The 17,954-nt window shown below is 38.1% G+C and overlaps 1 protein-coding gene and 1 long non-coding RNA gene across 5 annotated transcripts in view; one reads left to right on the forward strand and one right to left on the reverse strand.

Moving 5' to 3' along the window:
• The window catches only part of LOC134471921 (uncharacterized), a 43,665-nt gene extending 41,129 nt beyond the window's left edge, over positions 1-2,536 (forward strand). Inside the window, exon 6 of the long non-coding RNA XR_010041666.1 lies at positions 2,299-2,536. This is a non-coding gene — a long non-coding RNA (uncharacterized LOC134471921). The remainder of the gene's footprint in view (positions 1-2,298) is intronic.
• Jakmip2 (janus kinase and microtubule interacting protein 2) overlaps positions 1-17,954 on the reverse strand; it is a 163,088-nt gene that overhangs the window by 8,135 nt on the left and 136,999 nt on the right. For 2 of the 4 annotated variants that reach the window (XM_005006979.4, XM_003477322.5), the window contains 5 exons: positions 15,966-16,034; positions 13,102-13,179; positions 11,051-11,254; positions 4,620-4,685; positions 1,127-1,197 (listed from right to left, as the gene is read on the reverse strand). In XM_005006979.4, coding sequence (XP_005007036.1) covers positions 1,147-1,197; positions 4,620-4,685; positions 11,051-11,254; positions 13,102-13,179; positions 15,966-16,034 — 468 coding nt within the window. In that variant the 3' untranslated portion in view covers positions 1,127-1,146. The remainder of the gene's footprint in view (positions 1-1,126; positions 1,198-4,619; positions 4,686-11,050; positions 11,255-13,101; positions 13,180-15,965; positions 16,035-17,954) is intronic. The other 2 variants (XM_063232330.1, XM_063232329.1) reach the window with 1 other exon arrangement.

Consider the following 17,954-nt stretch of genomic DNA (forward strand, 5'->3'; position numbering starts at 1 on the left):
CATTCACTTTAAGAGATTCAGTCTCCTTTGTGTGTTGCAGGGTTGTGACCCACAGAAAATCTTTTTGGGGAATGGATAAAGCCAGAAAGTTGGTTAAAGAGTAAATACACTTCACACATCTGTCTAATTCTCACTATTTCAGGATGTGACTTTTTGCTTGCTTGTTTGACCTGAAGTGCACTGTCAATACTCATTGAGGGAGTAGGTATTTCTCTTTCATTTTTCAACTTATTAGAAGAAAGTATTACATGATATGAAATCTAGAGATCACTGCACAATATAACTTAATAGAATAATCAGGCAGACATGGACCGTGACAACTCGATGTAGAATAGCAACTACACTTTCTTCTTTTTAAACAATGGTATTGAGATTTATTGTTCCCATACCTGTCTGGACACCAGAATCACCTATTATGCCTAGAAATTCTGACTGGTCTTTGCTCTCCACCTTCCCCACCCCCCATTTCATCTCCTTCTCCAGTGATCTGATTCATCATACCTGTGGTAGTATGTGAAGATCTGTTATTGTTAAGCCCTGGCAGCACTGGCTAAGATTATTGTGCACATATTAATGATAATTAGACTCAGAAAATGCAGTGGTATGATTCTCCTTTTTATCTCCTAAAGTGACATTGAGTGCTCTTTATCTGAAAACAAGATCCGATTTTACTTAATAGCCTACTTTCCTGACTTCTGATAAAAAGACTGGAAAGTGGGCTGAAAAATAATAGTCATTACTGACTTTTTAGATTCTCACAATCAGCATTTTCATGCTGAGACAATACTAAAGATACAGTCATATTTCTTCACACTGCAGGTATAGAAGAATGCTTTTATTATAATGGAAGATTACAATGGTAACACTAAGACCCACAGCCTTGGTGGCTTCTCAAAGTAATACAGTTAACTGGAAAAATTCTTTATTCCTATCATATTTCATAACATATTTATTGATTTAATAGTCATGCAAATGGATTGACTCTGTTTCTCATGTTATAGCTCATTTTATATTTTTTTAAAATAAACTAAAATAAACTAAATCTATGCACTCTAAACGATATGCAACATTCTTTTTATCAAATAGCTCTCAGAACCACAGTTTTGAGAATTAAATGGAATCTTACCTTTAAGAGGCACCTTGACATCAAGGCCATAGAATAAAGGCAAGAGAGAAGAACAAGAATAGAAACAGAAACTGCAGAAGAAAAAGAAGAAGATTATGTAAATCTGAATTTCTGTAGAGTTATTCAGGTAGCACAAAAACCTCAGCTTTTCCACACTGCTCAAATTTTCCCATTTCTCACAGGCATACATACCTTTTTTGTTCCTGAGATCCATGCATTTCATTTATCTGCTGAGCAGTGTCAGTGTTCAACTAACATCATATTTTAGAATTGTGAGAGGGGTCTCACAGATCCTTTATCTAAGCTTCTGATTTTTTAGTGGAGAACAATAAACACAGAACCACACATCAACAGCTTAACTTCACATGACATTGAGGGTAAGTACTCAGATATTCTGAGTCCTGTTTCATTATATATCGTCCATGTATGGGAAGGCATTTCAGAAATACAAAATGTGATTATAACAGACACTTAATCATTCAGTAAACTATCATTGTTTGTTAGTGTGATAGCTTTCAGACCCAAGATACAGCAGGGAGAATACTAATGTGTAGGTCAAATATATAACTAATTACCCTCAGCAGAACACTGCTGAGCGAGAAGTGGAACACTATTAGTAATTACATTGAGACAACAGGTATGATCTAGGTGAGTCCTGGGCAAGTGGCCATGTGAGGTCCATTCTACATCAATGGGCATTTCAAACAATGCTGCCAGTTCTTCTTGTTGCCCTGATTCTGAAGCAGACTGATCATTATTTGGCTTGTGTCAGTTTCATGATAGAAGCAGATAGCTTGGCAAGGAAGCATGTGTTCTATAGCCCTGAAGTATAATCAATGGTGTGCTAATTATAAAAGGCTATGGCTCAGGTCAGTTTTACAAAAGTGTGCATCTCCTTGGAGTTGACTATTACGGAGTCCATAAGTGTTCTGCTTACATTCCAGGAACTTCCTGGTGGATGAAGCATCTTTGAGTGAGGGTCTATGTTGCTGTTCTTGTATTTTGCATGCTATTTGCATATTTACTTTACTGCTACTGCTTGTAAGGTTCTCACTTCACTATAGCCAACTTCTGCAAAAATATTACCAATATGGTGCAAAGACCCACGTGTTGATGACTATTCTGTACTCTGAAAAGCACAAACTTTGTTCTTTTTCTGTTAATTCTTTCAGGATACAGCCATCTAGGAGAAGCTACAGAAAGATACAAAATGTAAAGCTTCCAACTACTTCATCTTTAATGAAATCCTTATCACTGCAACAGGATGGGCAGGCAACTCAAGACACTTGGAGTCAAACTCATTGAACTTGGTCTTGATGTGCAAGTTTGGCTAGATAATCTTAGGCAAAATTATCTGTTTACTCTCTTTGATCCACTGTTTTACTATCTGTATTAAAAAGTATCATAACATCTGCTGTTTCTGTCTCATAAAATGGTTACAAGAATCAAACAATGTGATGGCAATGGTAGTGCTTTGGATGTGATAAACTACTACACAGGGCTAAGACAACTTATCAGCTGACTCGTATTAACTGTGGGCATGAAAATTAGCAACAAAAAAGGGAAATTTCATTTATCTTGAGAAAGTGTTCAAGGATTCCAAAAGAAGGAATGAGGCGTGTCTCTGACATAAATGATCTGTAGTTTGCACTAGACTGAACTGAGAGTAGAAGAGGGGTCAAGTGCACAGAATCTCTAGTTGAATTTCTCTCTGTCTCTCTCTCTCAACTCTCTTCAGAAATCAACCAGTTTGTTTGTAAATGGCTTAGCTTATTATTTTATGTGTGATATATACTGTAGTAACTACAGAGCCTTTATTTTTCATTAAGTTAATCACTGCAACATCATCCATATCTGAGAAGTTCAGATCTACAATGTGTTGAGCAAAAGCATTGTGAAAATGGTCATATTAAATTTTGATCATGAACATAATTTTAATTCTCCTTTCCCTGAAATTTCCATAGGTTCCACTTAGAAAGGGGCTGTAGTGGCCATAGTGGTACCATTAGTAGTTGAATTCCATCTGATTTTAACAGCCTCAACTGACTAGTAAGTGAATGGTATAACATTTCTGGGATGGAAAAGCCATGATTTCTTTTTAAGGTTTATCCATGAACAGAAAGGCTGGCCAAGAGCAGGCATTCATAAGTGTCAGAAACATAAGACATCAGGGTGTCTTTGGATGGTCAGGGAAGCCGGTAGCTGCCCCTGCTTTCTGTGGGTCTTCCTGTCCATTGCCGGAAAAATGGGCTTTATTTATTGACTTAGTGTATTTCACCTCTCCCACATTCAGTTTGGGTAGAATAAAACAGACTACTTGAGAAATGAGGGAAGATTTGAGTTGAAACTTTTTGAGAGGATGTATACTGTAGGGGTGGAACAGATTGTAATTGTATTTTTCAGTTGGACTTAAACAGTTTTTAGCTTTAGTTTCCTAACTTTTCACATTTGCCCCAATTTGTTGCTCATGCCATCTAAGATGGGGTGAGTACAAGTGTTGTCATCCCATTTTATGGAAATGGCTGAGACATTAAGAGGTACAGTCACTTACCAAGGTCAGATGATATCTGAAGACACCTGGACTGGACCCTGGTGCTTGGCAGTCTGGCTATTAGATTCCACCAACTCTTTCTGAACTCACATGTGTGGGTAGCTATAGATAATGGCTATTTTGGAGGTATCTGTGTGGAATGAACCAAATTCTGACCCTTGTCTCAAGAATGGTGGATGGTTTGCCATTCTCTTCTTGTGTGCCATGGGAGATGTTGCAAAAGAGCTGTGTACTTTTTTAGTCTAGATGTTCAGGTAGTGACTTCTAGTTAGTAAGACGGGGGTGCCAGAGAAAAGCTCTGTGCTGTCCTTTCTGCGTTCCTCATGGGATGATCCAAGCACCTTGGGCACGATAGCTCTTCACGATGCAGGACCGTTAGCTCACAGCAGCTGGCTCTGTATCCCTATCAGCCCTGCAGTTGCTTCTCCTACCACACACCCATTTCCAAGTGTTTTCTTTACCCACCACCATCTTTTCTTCCAGAAACGATTGGCTGGCTTGGAAAAGCAGTTTCTCTTTCAGACCCTTTCATGTATCAATTTCAGTTTCTGGCCTTTTTTGTTGGGGTAAAATTGTAGGTGAGGATGAGGGCAGGTTATAAATAAGGAGTTTTTTTTTAAGGAACTAAAGATTTTTAAGAGAAAGAGAAAAGCACAGGAACAAAACTTGGAAGGCATTCTTGGAAGGGAAACAAAGATGAAGTAGGGGAAACCGAGAAAAGAAAAATAATTACAGAGAAGACTAAGAATGAACACAAATGGCCCAGGTGTGCAGCTGAGGGCACCGATGGTTCAGGCTGGAGCCTGGAGGAAGGCGACTACCGTATCTACACCTGCCTCTGCCAGGGCCACAGCAACAGAGAAGACAGAGAACACGACAATAAAGTCCACATTGGTTTCTTAGTATAAGCAAAAAGCAACAGATACTGAGCTTAACACATACCTTTTCTTCTAAGTCCTTTATCTGTCTTTTCTGGATATCTGTTTTATCTTCCAAATCACGAATTCTCTGAAGAAAGAAAAGGAAAATGTGAAAGTGTTAGTAGGGGTTAAGTTGTGCAGAGAAATTGTTCACCAAACCAAAACAGGTAAATATTTTAAAGTCTTTAGTAGCTGGAAGTGTGACAAAATACATGTTTCCACATCTAGAAGCGTGTTTTATATTTCAAAAATTACTCACAGCGATGGTGGAAAATTACAGCCCCAGATTATATTTTGAAATGTTTTAAACTCCTCAGGTCAAAGGATCTGCAGGGATCCGTTCATTTCCCAGGAGAGAGGGGCAGCTCCAGGACATGGCACTGGGTGACAGGGGGAAGGTGAGCTGCCGTCAGATGTGGGGACACTATGTCACTGTCCCAGAAAGAGTGAGCAAAAAACAAGCTGTGTCCTTAAGCTTTGGGATTGAGAATTTTTGTGACTTATTAGTGCAGTACAAGTGCCAAAGCTGATGTTTACAAACACAAATAATCCTGCTGGCTTTTTTTCTAAGGTTTCTTTTTAACTTATTGTCAGCCCTATTTCAGGGTAGAATTTCCTCACAAACACAATTTGACTAGTTCTCATAAAACAGAGTGGAGTTTTTAAAAATCCCAAGGGAAATGATAAACCAGGGGAAAAGTTATAACAAAATTAGCACAAACAATTGTAAAGACACAAAACTTCTAGGACTCTTTGTACTTACCTGTGAACGATGTCACCAGATTCTACTAATTTAAATAGTATGGACTGTATAACGATATTGATTACACAATTATTCATTTTACAAGTAAAATAAAACTCCATGATTACAGCTGCCAACCTAAAGGTATGTGTGTGTTCATCTAGATGATCATACAGTGTCAGCTTGTTATTTAACGATGCTTGCTGGGGAAAACAAACCAGAAATAGAGGACTAGAACTTGAGGAGAAAAACTGGAAGCCAAATGGGGTGATAGCACAAAGAGGTTTTTATAATACAATGTGCTAGGTAATGATATGAACACTTTTTTGTGGTCATAAGGGAGGGTATTTGCAACAGGCATCTGATAGGTAGAGACCAAGGATGCTACTAACTACCCTGGAATGCACAGACAGCACCATTCCTGCTCCAACATAATAAATAATTATCTGACCTAAAACATCAATTAAGCAGTGCTGTGCTTAAGAAAACATACCCTAAAGGAAAAGAGCTGAGTAAGGGCTTTGCAGGAGGGAGTGGTGTGCTTTGGTCAGGCTGAGATCATCAGAGTTGACCTTGAAAGGGCAGTGAGTGCTGGCCAGGTGCATGTGACAGGAGTGTACATGGATGATGTTTGCGCTGCTGTGTGTTTCAGTGCTTCTGCCTGTGCTCCAAAGCAAAGGGATAAACTTTCCAGAAACTTCTATCTTGAGTGTGTAAACAATTCCTTGGCATGACTCCTGGACATTGAGGTAAGATTCTTACTGAGAGAAACATGAATAGGTGAGATTATTGAAGTATTTTATTTGGCCACCAAGGCAATACTTGTTGGACATCTCTTAACCACATTCAGGACTATCCTGAATGCAATGGAGAATACAGGCATCCATTGGTTCCTGATCTCAAAAATGATGAGATCCAGGTGGAAAGACAAAATTGAAAACACAGGGATAAAAAAATTAAGTAGAAAAAGTAAAGAGTGACAAAAGCCACATATGAGTTTGTCACCGATCTCAAGTTCCTAGTGCAGTGTTTGGCATGGAAAGGCAGTTCCCATGTATTTGTTAAATGAATCAATTATGCTACATTATATGATACGGGCATGATTTCTTTTTGTTCTCATTCCCTTTCTATACAACTCCACAGGGAGCTTCGTCCACCTCAAAATAGAACCCTCTCCTACCTACTTCTTTTTATCTCTACTGCTACCAAGTACAAGTCACAGTCCCCCTTTTTCAGATCTGGTGAGATAGTTTGGTACCTGCTCTTCCTCTTGTTCATCCTAAGCCCATTCACAGCAGCCATGAGAACTTTTAAAATGTTACAATGACCACAGTAGTTAGCTGAGTTTAAGGGGTTTCTTCTTAGGAAAAGAGAAAAAGTAAGCTGAACTGTGTTCAGAACAACCCCAAACTTTTGCAAGGTCCTACACGATATGGCCTTTACATATCTCTCTAACTTTACTCTAATCAGCCTTTCTCTGACTGAATGCACTCTTCCACACTGGCTTTCTTTGGTTGTTGTTGCTTGAATGTGCTAAACTTGTGCCCATTCAAGAAACTGATCTTTTTTTCTATCTTCTGGAACCTTTTTCAAAGTCTTTGTGTGGTTATTACCTTGGGATTTAGATATCTTTGGATACCCTTGACTAGCCAATCCAGAGTGGCTAATTGTACTTCCAAATTCATGTACATATTGCACGGTCTTCTGGTCTTCTTTATAGCACTTACTGGTACTCTGGGAAATTGCCATGGCTTTTGTTCATTTGTGCTGTGGCTTTGTTCCTTTCTATTTATGAGATAGATGAGAACAGAGACTTTGCTATCTTTTTTCCCCACGACAATTCCCAACACTTGGCATCCAGAAGACCCTCAGTGTTTAGTTACATATAAATATATAGCAAAGCATGAAAAACACATTTTCCAGGGCCCAGGACTTAGTTCAGTGGTATAAGTGTCTGCCTGGCAAGTGTGAGGTCATGAATTCAATCCTGGGTACCACCAAAAAAAAAAAAAATAGAAGAAAGAAAGAAAAAAGAAATATACATTTCCCACAGCAATCTGTGCTCCCATTTTTTAAAATTTTATTTTAAAGAGAGTAAAACCAAAAAATAACAAAACAGAACAAAGCAGATCAGAAGAAAAAAATGTTAGTGACACAGATTTCAAAGCAAGAAAACAGGAGCTTTTCACTGTCTATCATATTGTCTCTTGTTTTCTTCTAAATAGTTGATCGTATCTTCACACACAATGAATTTATACAAAACAAAATAGTATTAAACTGATGAGAACAGAGTGATGAAGGCATTATAGGCCTTCAAAACCAGACAATAGGGAAGTCAACAATGGTTGCCATAATGTATTTCATTCTCTTCTAATAGCTGTCTATACCTTCATGTGTGTTGAAATTAAACAAAACCGACTAAAATCACTCTGAACAAAGAATAATAGAATTACTGGGCACAACATTATGATATGGTATCAGCAATGGATACCATAATGTCTCTTTTTCTTCAAAGTAACTGTTCATTTCATCATGCATTATATAATCAATTCTCATAAACTGTTTAGGAGAAGTTCTATGCATATATAAATCTCTACATGTATACCTATCCTTTCTGTTTTAGAGGGAAGAAAAATCTCGAAACAAAAAAGACAAATAACAATAGTAAAGAGCCCGAAACACGGGCAATATAGACCTTCAAAACAAGGTGGTAGGAGCATAACTAGGGTTGTTATTTTACATAGTGATCTTCAAGAGTTCCTCAGATCACCAGACACTAACATGCACAACTGTTCCAATCTTATGACTGTTAACTGTTTTGTTCCAAGAACTTATAGAATTTGTTGTGCTCCCATTTGTTAATCAGAGAGAGGAGCTTCAAAAATTAGAACTGGAAAAAAAAATGAGAAAAATAGAATAAATGAAATGACAGCTAAAGGTCACTTTAAGGGTAAGCAGTCATGCAAACAAAGATATGGAGGTGAAAAATTATGATCCAAGTGGGACCATAAAGTTCCCATGAATGGAGAGAAAAGCATGCACTGGAAACTTTCTCAAGCTGGGTTCTGGGAGAGTGGTAGCCAATTAATAGAGGATCTTTAAAATCTGCATAGGATTTAATTCAAGTGGGACCAAGGGGATCATGAACAAGAATGTACTATTAAGAGAGGTGAGAAGAATTTATGATGATAGACATTGTTGACTGGAGAGAGAAAAAAGGAAGTCTTTCCCCATATCACATGTAGTTGCCTTTTAAAATTACATTTTAAAGGGATATTATAATTGTTTTTCTTCATGATGGTCTCATATGTTTTGTGAAGGTTTTGTTGATGAAGATTTCCTTTTCTATAGTGTGGTGTCTAGCACTAGGAAACACATTTAAATGTTTAACTAAATGTATAGATAATACGATTGGGTTACCTCAGAAGGCATCTGGAAGCAACTGGAAGTAACTGCAAAAATGCAAAAATGAAAAGTCCACATGCTGTGGTGACAGACATCGACAAATCCAACCTGTTTCACAAGTGCTTTGGGAGGAAATGCTGTTTGGATGTCATAATACCCTAAATCTTGGAAACAATGGAGAAGAATCCAATATTTGTAGCCTTAGTAATTTGGGATAAGGTCATTCTAAAATAGGCAGGTTGGAAAAGAGGCAAAGAGCAAGGACAACAATTGATATTACTCTGAAACATCCAAGCAAAAACATCTAATAAATGGTTAGTGGTATGCTGTAGTTGTTAGACTCCCTTACATAATTATATATGGCCAATATTTTCTAGAGCAGTTCTCTGAAATTAAGTCAATGTTTAAGAGAGAAGAAGAGTAAGAAAACAACTGAGTAAGGCATATTTCTAATGAATATTTGTTTCAGAAATGGAAAATGTCAATGGAACTCTCCCAGGCTACCCAATAACATGTGCCTATTCACGCAGGCTGGATCACTTATTATGGACAAATGTAATTCTTTTGGGAGTGAAATACATCAGTCCACTAGTTCAAGAGAGACTCAGATGGGATAACAAAGACTTTTGTTATAAGTTTAGATGTCTATTACTATTCCTTAATAAGAAACACTTCTGCAGTTCCATGATATAACTTCCAATTTAAAAAATTAATTAAATGATACTTGAATAGACTTAAGTTTGGGCAGAACACATTTTTATTCCTTGATCAAATAAAGAGTGTGTGAAGCAGTACGGTGAAGTAATAGACTACAGCCTTTTAAAATCTAAAATGTATAGTAGATATTGTGAAAGGGAAAAGGAAAGAAACTACTCAAAAGGAAAGAATAACAGAGATTGGGGAAAAGGGAAAGATCTCTGCTAGCTGTTCAAAAAGTAGTTTGTGTTTTCACTGTTTATAGTATGATCATTTTTTCATGCCTATATCTTGCTGTCCGTACAACTACTTTGAAGATAATGCATGCTATATTAATCCATGTTAACCTTCTATTACTTTGTTTTGAATTCTGTATTGTCATTTTTATTCTTTCTTTAAAAAAACTTAGACGATGTGTCAAAATTCAGATCTTCATAATGGACTCTGAATGTATCTCGATAGAAATATACATTTGTGTATCGCCTTCGGAACAAATGACTTCAGAATTTCCTGCTAATTTGGGTAAACTGTTAGACTCTAAAGCTATGCAAAGCCCCTGGCCGTATCTGAAGAGTGGGGATGAGTGTCAGTTCTCATGGATTGTTCTTATCGATGTCATAAAATAACCTCCATTCCTTTTCTCTTCACTCTGATCTCTGATGATCACATGATTCTTACTTCCTACATATTCCCAACTAGATCGACACCAGTGCTTGTTGCATGTCTAAACACTGACTGCTAGCCTGGCACTTTAAGTTCTAAAATTCTTAATGAATCTGCTTTTTAAACAAGGATTTTGTCTTTATTTGTCAAACTATAACGTGAATGAACAACTGAACTGGAACTGAGTATTTGGTTGGAAATTAGTACTGGATGCTCGTTTGAATATTGCTAGTTTAGATAAATCACAGATGCCACAGATGTCTTAAACTATATATGACCACACTGTGTAGTGGTTATACCTATCAGTCTTGGGGTAAGACAGACTGGGGCCATAATCCTAGCTCTGTCCCTTGCTATCTGTATGATTTTGGGCAACTAACCTAAGAGCTCTTCTCTCCAAAGCTGGGACAATAATAATACTTACTGTCTGGGGCTATTATGAAGATTAAATGAAGTGATGTAAACATAGTTTAGTTTAGTTCCTGGTATATAGCAAATGCCAGGGAGTGTACAGCAGCTTTTGTTGCTGTTGCTGTTTGCTCTAGGAATAGAGAGAGATGCCCTTGTATTCTTCCTCTGTTTAGATTATTGCATGAGGCTCAGTTATGGACGAGAATGAATAAGAAGAATCACTATTTTTCCCTGGAGACACAGTGACATGTTTCTCTGCATAAGGAGTAGCCAGGCTCCATGACACTCAAAAGATATTTCACAATAAAGTAGTTCTAACAATGATGACATTGTGCAACGCTGCTGAAATGTCGGTTTTCTCAGGATTGAATTTTGATGAAACTGTCATCCTGTGTTTAGTGACAGTGGAAAGCAACAGGTATTCATTTCAGCCTTTGAAAATCAGAACTTCTCCAAACTTGTAGCAATACCATGTGGTTTGTTCTACATGCATGTGTTTTGTGTGAACGTACATAGACACAGGGACTCAGTCCTACCTGGTGGGCCTGCTGTAGGAGCTCCATTCTCTCCTGGAGAATCTGGCAGTCATACTCTCTGCTCTTCCTGAGCATTTGCCGCCGTAACTTTTCTACTGCTGTCCTCAGCTCCTCTTGCTGTTTTTCACTTAATAATTCACCAAACTTGATAACAGTTTCTTGCTGCAGAGCATTGTACAAAGTAGCTTCTAGTTCCTGGATTCTCTGGCAAATAGAATTAGAGAAGTCTAACTTTGGAACTGAGCATTGATGTGTGGTGTTGGGAATGCACAAACGTGTAGTGTATATGGACGTGGAGGCAATGCTTAGTCTCTCTGATTGTAGCAACAGAGGAAATTCCAAAGCTGTTCCAGCCCAACTCCCCTTTGGAACATTCCCTTTCTGATAGCATACAAAGATCATACAGATAACACGTGAATTTCTCAGCCTGGGGAAATTTGTTTTCTTTCTTAGTATCTTATCTGTTTTATATGCTTTATATCTACAGAAAGCCCTTTGATACGGTAACTATACTGCCTTCTATTCTTATCTGTAACTGGGAATAGGTTTTGCTCTTCCACTTGACAGTGTTTCAGGAAACATCCATCTGAAAACATCTGACATGGTGACCCAACTTTCAGAAATAAGTGGTCTAAACTGGAACAAAATACTGGAAATTAGAGATATATATTTTCATCAACAATATGTCACTACTTTTTAACATAATAATCTTCTGTACTTGAAGACCTCTTTATGATCTCCATGTTTTTTGTTGAAATAAAAATTGGGAAATATGGTCCAAAAATGGCCTAGTCTTAGGACTGGTCAGTTTTTCTTTTTTTTGTACACTGAGATTTATGCTTATTCTAGCATAAACATTTCTCTGGGTCCTCTCTTTTATAGCTGAAGAGTTTACTCTCTCTTATTTCTCAGTTTTTAAAAAAAAATATAGTCTTATTCCATATAATTTTCACAAGAGTGACTGGACATGTGCAGATATGGGATGCTTTCCTAGTCTTGCCCTTTATTAAGCACATCTAAACATTTTAATGTTAATTATGATTTTCTGAGTAAGACTCATAAACACTCATTATAATTTTATTGCATATAAGTAGAAGAGACAAGTGTGGAAGGGTAGGAAGTAAAGGAAAATCACTTGCTTCTTTATTTGCTAATTGGGACCAATTGTCATTGTCTTTTTTCCCATGAAACACTGGCAGGATGATGCATTCATTCTCTAGGGCGAAGACTGAGTCATCTTTGTTCCTAGCAGGGGATGTCTCCTTCTTTACCCCAAAGTGACCCAAGCTGCTTCCAGGAAAGCATCATGAAAACCTCTGCTAGCAACTTCTTGAAATGTTCATCTAGTTTGTTCTTTTGCTGTTGATTCACTGCCTCTATGGAGAGGGGCAGGGCACAAGGAGAGAAGGAATATAAGTTGTAATCCAACATGAAGAATCTTGCTTGTGAATTCGGTAGAGGGGAACAGAGCAAGCATACTGTTTCATCAGCATAACCTTCTGTGGAAGTGAGAAAGGTGGAACCCTTTTACCAGCACAGCCTCGCTCACTGTGGCTGCACTGGGTCAAGCCTGAAGTATCGAGTCCACTCTGCATAATAACCACTTACCGACTTAGGTAAAGTTCGTACTGTCTAAGCCTCACTTGGAGTAACAATGTTACCTACACCTCATAGAGATCTTATGACACATAAATTAATTAAAATATGCTCAACAAATGTCAAATAAGTTATTATTTTACCACTACATTAGACTTCCAAATGACTTGATCAGATTTAATAAAATTTTTCTTTGACGCACATCATCTGATACGTATTTCATCTAATTCTTATTTAATAATGCTTATTTTTTAAAAAGTATAGTTATGAAGTACTATAAGCATATTACAAAGAGAGAGAAAGATGTTTTTGTTTTAAAATTAGATCTATAAACCAATAAATAAGCTACTTGCATGCCCTGGTCTTTTTAAATACATGACATAGCAAATTAAAGATGCCTCATTCTATAACATGTAAACACACACATTCTGATTTCTGTTGCTTATTGTACCTACCATGTATGCTTGGTCAAGAGCTTGTTTTCTGTAGTCTAGTTCTTCTTCCAGATATCCTTTTATTTTGCAGAATTGTTCCTATAATAAAGGGTCATACTGAGAGCTTAGTTAATCAGAAAGTGATACATAGCTTGTATTTATTATTGTCTTCTCTAATTCCAACATAAGACAAATCACTGGTATTTGTAAAGTCATAGATTTTGGTCTTTTAGAAAATGATTCAACTTTCACAGTCTCAAAGGGAATCTGAAAATCAATAGAAAGAAGCATAAAAGACATAATGAAACTCCGCATGGGATGCTTTAAATGATTTTTTTTGCCAATCCAGGGATATGATTAAGTACAGATTTTAACAAGATAAGTGTAAAATAATACATCTGTCTGTGTAGATACCACCTGCCCTTTATACATACTGGCTTTGCATCCAGGGGCTCAAACACCTGTGAGTAACACTATTCGAAAAAAATGACATCTGTGGGGCTGGGGATTTAGCTCAGCAGCATAAGCACCTGCCTTGCACGGAGGCAGTTGTGAGTTCAATCCCTGGTACCAGTAAAAAGGAAAAAGACAAAAAAAAAAAAAATTACATCTGTACTGAACATGTACAGATATTTTATTTTCATTATTCCCTATAACATTGCAACTATTTATATAGCATTAAGTATAATAAGTAATCTAGAGATGACTTAAAGTATACAAGAAGATGTATGTTGGCCATATGCAAATATCATGCCTGTTTTTTACAGTGAACGTGAGCACCTGTGATTTGAGCTATCTACAGGTCCTGGAACCAATCTTCCACGGCCAGTAAGAGATGACTGTATGCTTTGATAGCACATTTTTGTGAGAACGGTTTGAAGTGTAACATAGCATGACTGTATAATAAACACCATTCACTTGTTCAAATCCGTGTTCAATTAGCAAAGACACAGACAGATAACTACTTGAAGAGCAGGTGGTGACTCTGGCCCTCCTACACTTAGTGAGTAGTTGTCAGCACTCGCACAAAATTGGTGTGAGCGGGAAGGCATAAATTTGACATTTCCTGGCTTCTTTTCAGTTCCTTTGTCCTTTCATCTCATGAGCTTCCTGCCATCAGCACGTAAAACTGCATATCTATGTAAAACAGTACCAAGTGCGAGTCAATTATTTCTCTGGGTGTTAACTGAAGCAATCAGAACCTCTTCTAGCCCTGGGGAAAGGTCAGTTATGTTGATATTTTTGAGAATACGCAGTAATCTTGCTGTTGATTTCCTGGTCTCCTTGGGTTCCTGATCATCTCTGACTAGAACGTACCTGGTACAAGCTGACTGACATACTAACATTTGTGCATTCAAAGAGGTTTCAAGGGTAAATCTCAATACAAACTGTTTCTATTATTTGTTTTGATTAATGTTTTGGTAAAATATGAACCTTGTACAAAATGCAAGCAAATTATTTATAAACTGTGACATGTCATAAAATCACAAGTTTTAGTTTTTACTATAATATTTTCTCATCCGATAGGAATCAAATGCATTGTTTTCTAAATAAGAATGATGATATTTACCAACTCTTATTATAAAATGGTATACATTGCTGCAAGTTAAGAATATCTGTACTTGGGGGTTTAATTTTTAAAAGTGTGCTAAAACACTCATAAAATTTATTACTTTACCAATTATCATGTGTGCAACTCAGCAACGTGAGGCAAAATCATTGTTATACAATCAATGCCCAGAAGTTTTTCATTTTGTCAAACTAATACTACTTCTATTAAGCTACTCTGTTTTTCCATGTCTCAGTCCTTAATAATCACAGTCTACTTTCCGTTTCTATGAGTTCATTGACTGTAGACCCCCACATGAGTGTAATTATTGGCATTTATCTTTTTGTGACTAGTTTATTTTACTTACACATGTTATTAAAGTTCATACCCCTTTTAGTTTGTGTCAGATTTTTCCTTTTTTTCCCCCACTTTTTTATTTTTTGTGATACTGGGATTCAGACCCATGGCCTTTGCACTAAACTATGTCCCCAGCCCTTTTAGTTTGAAACCGGGTCTCCCTGTCTTGCTAAGTTTCCTGGGCCAGGCTCACACTTGTGATCCTCTTGCATCAACCTCAAAGAGTGGTGGGATTACAAGTGAGCACCACCATGGCTAGCTTTTGCCCCCCTTTTAAGGTTGAGTTACATTAGAAAACACGCCACATTTGATTGTTCATTTACCCAGTAATGGACATTTTGGTTACTGCAACCTTTTGGCTATTGTGAATACTGTCACTATGAGAGTGGGTATACAAGCACCTCTTCTAGACCCTGCTTTCAAATCTTCTGCATAGACAAGATCTGTTCAAAATATCTAGTAAATATTTAAGTTAAAAACAACTTAGTAGAGTAAAAGACGCATTAATCTTAAACCTCTCAAAACTCTCCCCCTTTCTTTGAATGCACTTATCCTGTCATTCTTGTCACTTTCTGAATCAGTTCTGGAAAATCTCTTCTTGATAATGACCCTCCGAATACATGGGAAGTAGTTTGGGAACTTTAATTAGACTGGCATCCTCTATTGCTCTTATATTTGCTTTGTAACTACATGTAACCAGAAGAGTTGTTTAAGGAAAAAAACCTATCTAATTCACTTTTCTCTAGCTGTAGTTTTAGAAATATGATATACTTACTTGAAAGATTATAGCTTAAAGTTTGATGGATACTTCTCAAATTTTAAATTGTGCATCTTAACACAATTTGAAAACATTCAATATCTTTCTGTACAAAAAATTATAGGAAGGTCACACACTTTCATTAGTGCCAGAGGCAACTTTCATTTTCCGTTTGCCTTGCAAACACTCTTTAATTGTTACGCCACCTGTCTCTGGACTCACCATGTCACTTTCCAATTCCATCATTTTCTGGTGTAGGGCGGCCTCCGCTCCTTCAATCTGCTGGATCCACTGTGGGGTGAGAAGAGAAAAGTGGGTGATGCGTTTGTTTGGTATGGTGTATATACTGTAGGCTGCTCCCCTAGGGGCTCAGGGTCCTCCCCTTCCCTCTCATAAGGCAGGCTGAGAACCAATGTGAAAATCTAAGGGGCTCTTGTCTCTTAGTTCAAGCACCAAGGCTGTATGTAGTCTCCCGTGTATCATTCATTCAAGGGCATGCCTTGACAACAGTTCCTTATCAGCCACTGTGCGAGGCTTCGGGGCTGTAATGGTGAACAAGACCAAGGCTTTTCCCGCCGCTACAGGACACACAGTAGGCTTTCTTGGAAATGACAGTTGTACTGAGGTCTAAAGAAAGACAGATATCTTCCGGGGATTTAGCTCAGCGGCATAAGTGCCTGCCTGGCAAGCACAAGGTCATGACTTCGATCTCCGGTACCAAAAATAAAAAGGTATTTGGAAAAAATGAGGAGGAAGTTCCAAGCTGATGGGACTCAATGACTGTCAATAGCTCCAGGTTCAGGGGAGCACAGGGAACAAAGTAATTTTTCAGCCTATAAAACTGATACAGCAAAAAAAGCAGTCAGGACTTCCAGAACCTACAGACTTCCTTATGATGCCCAACTGTCTTCCTGATGTATAAGTTGAACTTGATAGAGATCCAATACATAAGCACTTATGTGGCAGGATCACCCCATATTATTCCCAGTCTAAACTGGTTCCGGGTGTTGAGCAGTGCTGACAGGCATACCCTACAGCAGAACACTCTTGTATTGAAGAAGATGAGTAAACCTGGTGTTTTGTGTTTGTGTCTCCCTTTGTTTCGCTGGAACAGTGTTTTATAAACACCCATGAATTCACTAATTTACTTCTCTGAAAAACACTTACTGACCACCTGCTGTATGTGCTGTTCTGATGGAAAGTGAGAAGAGAGACGAGAAGCAATAGAAGCCTTTGCCCTCGTGAGACTTACAGTCTAGTGGAAGGTAGACAGGAGGTGTTACAAAGGCAGGGGCCTTCTGCAACACAACTGTCAAGTGCAGGGAGCAGAAGCCCAGGTAACTGCGGGAACATAGAGCTAGAAACCGAACTGGGCTCAGGTGAGCGGGACTGCTTCTCACACACAGGGAAGTCTAGTGATTAAGACGCGGCCAGGTGAAGGTAGAAAGAGGAAAACTGGGAACATCCTCTGGTAGACAAAACAGGGAAATGATCAGTGGATAAAGACAGCTACCCATGGAGATGACTGAGGATACAGAGACAGAGGAGACAGAGCGGGGACAGGGACAGAAGCAGAAGGTGCAGGGAAAGAGAAAGACAGGGAGCAAAGGAAGGCGGTGATGGAGGGACAGGTAAGGGCCGCATCTCAGCGAGCCCTCTGCCAGGGTCTGGACTCGGACCTCCTGGTAGAGACCACGTGGTGCTGGGGTCTTCGGGGAAGTGGAGAGGAAACCTCATCAAGTTTGTGAGTCAGCTCTGAGGGAGGAGGGTTTTTGAAGAGCGAATTCCAGCCTCATGCCGTTTCAGATGTGAATACTTCAATGTACGTTTCTAACACAGCTTTTCTTGAAAAATGTATGTATGAAGGCATGGTAATGTTACACTTTGAGAACTAATTTTAAGTTTCTTTGTCATCTGGTATCTGGATGGAAAAATGACTTTAAGAAGTACTTGGTTTGCTTAAAACTGGATATAAAATATCACTTCAAGGTTTCTTAACTATCTTTTTATTTTATAACAACACTTTTATGTCTTTCTTTTTCCCGTATGTTATTTTAAGTGAAAGAGCTGTCATTTGACTTGGAGAACTTCCTCATTTCAGATTGGAGAAAGTTGATTATTTGTTCACTTTTTAATTTAATTTTCGACAAGCTTTTTAGGTATTTGATGAGGAGTTCCATTTCATCCAAACACGCCCACGTGACCCGCGCG

The sequence above is a fragment of the Cavia porcellus genome, unplaced genomic scaffold (genome assembly GCF_034190915.1).
Source record: "Cavia porcellus strain 051 isolate PalLab524CR breed Dunkin Hartley unplaced genomic scaffold, mCavPor4.1 scaffold_21, whole genome shotgun sequence".
NCBI lineage: Eukaryota > Metazoa > Chordata > Mammalia > Rodentia > Caviidae > Cavia > Cavia porcellus.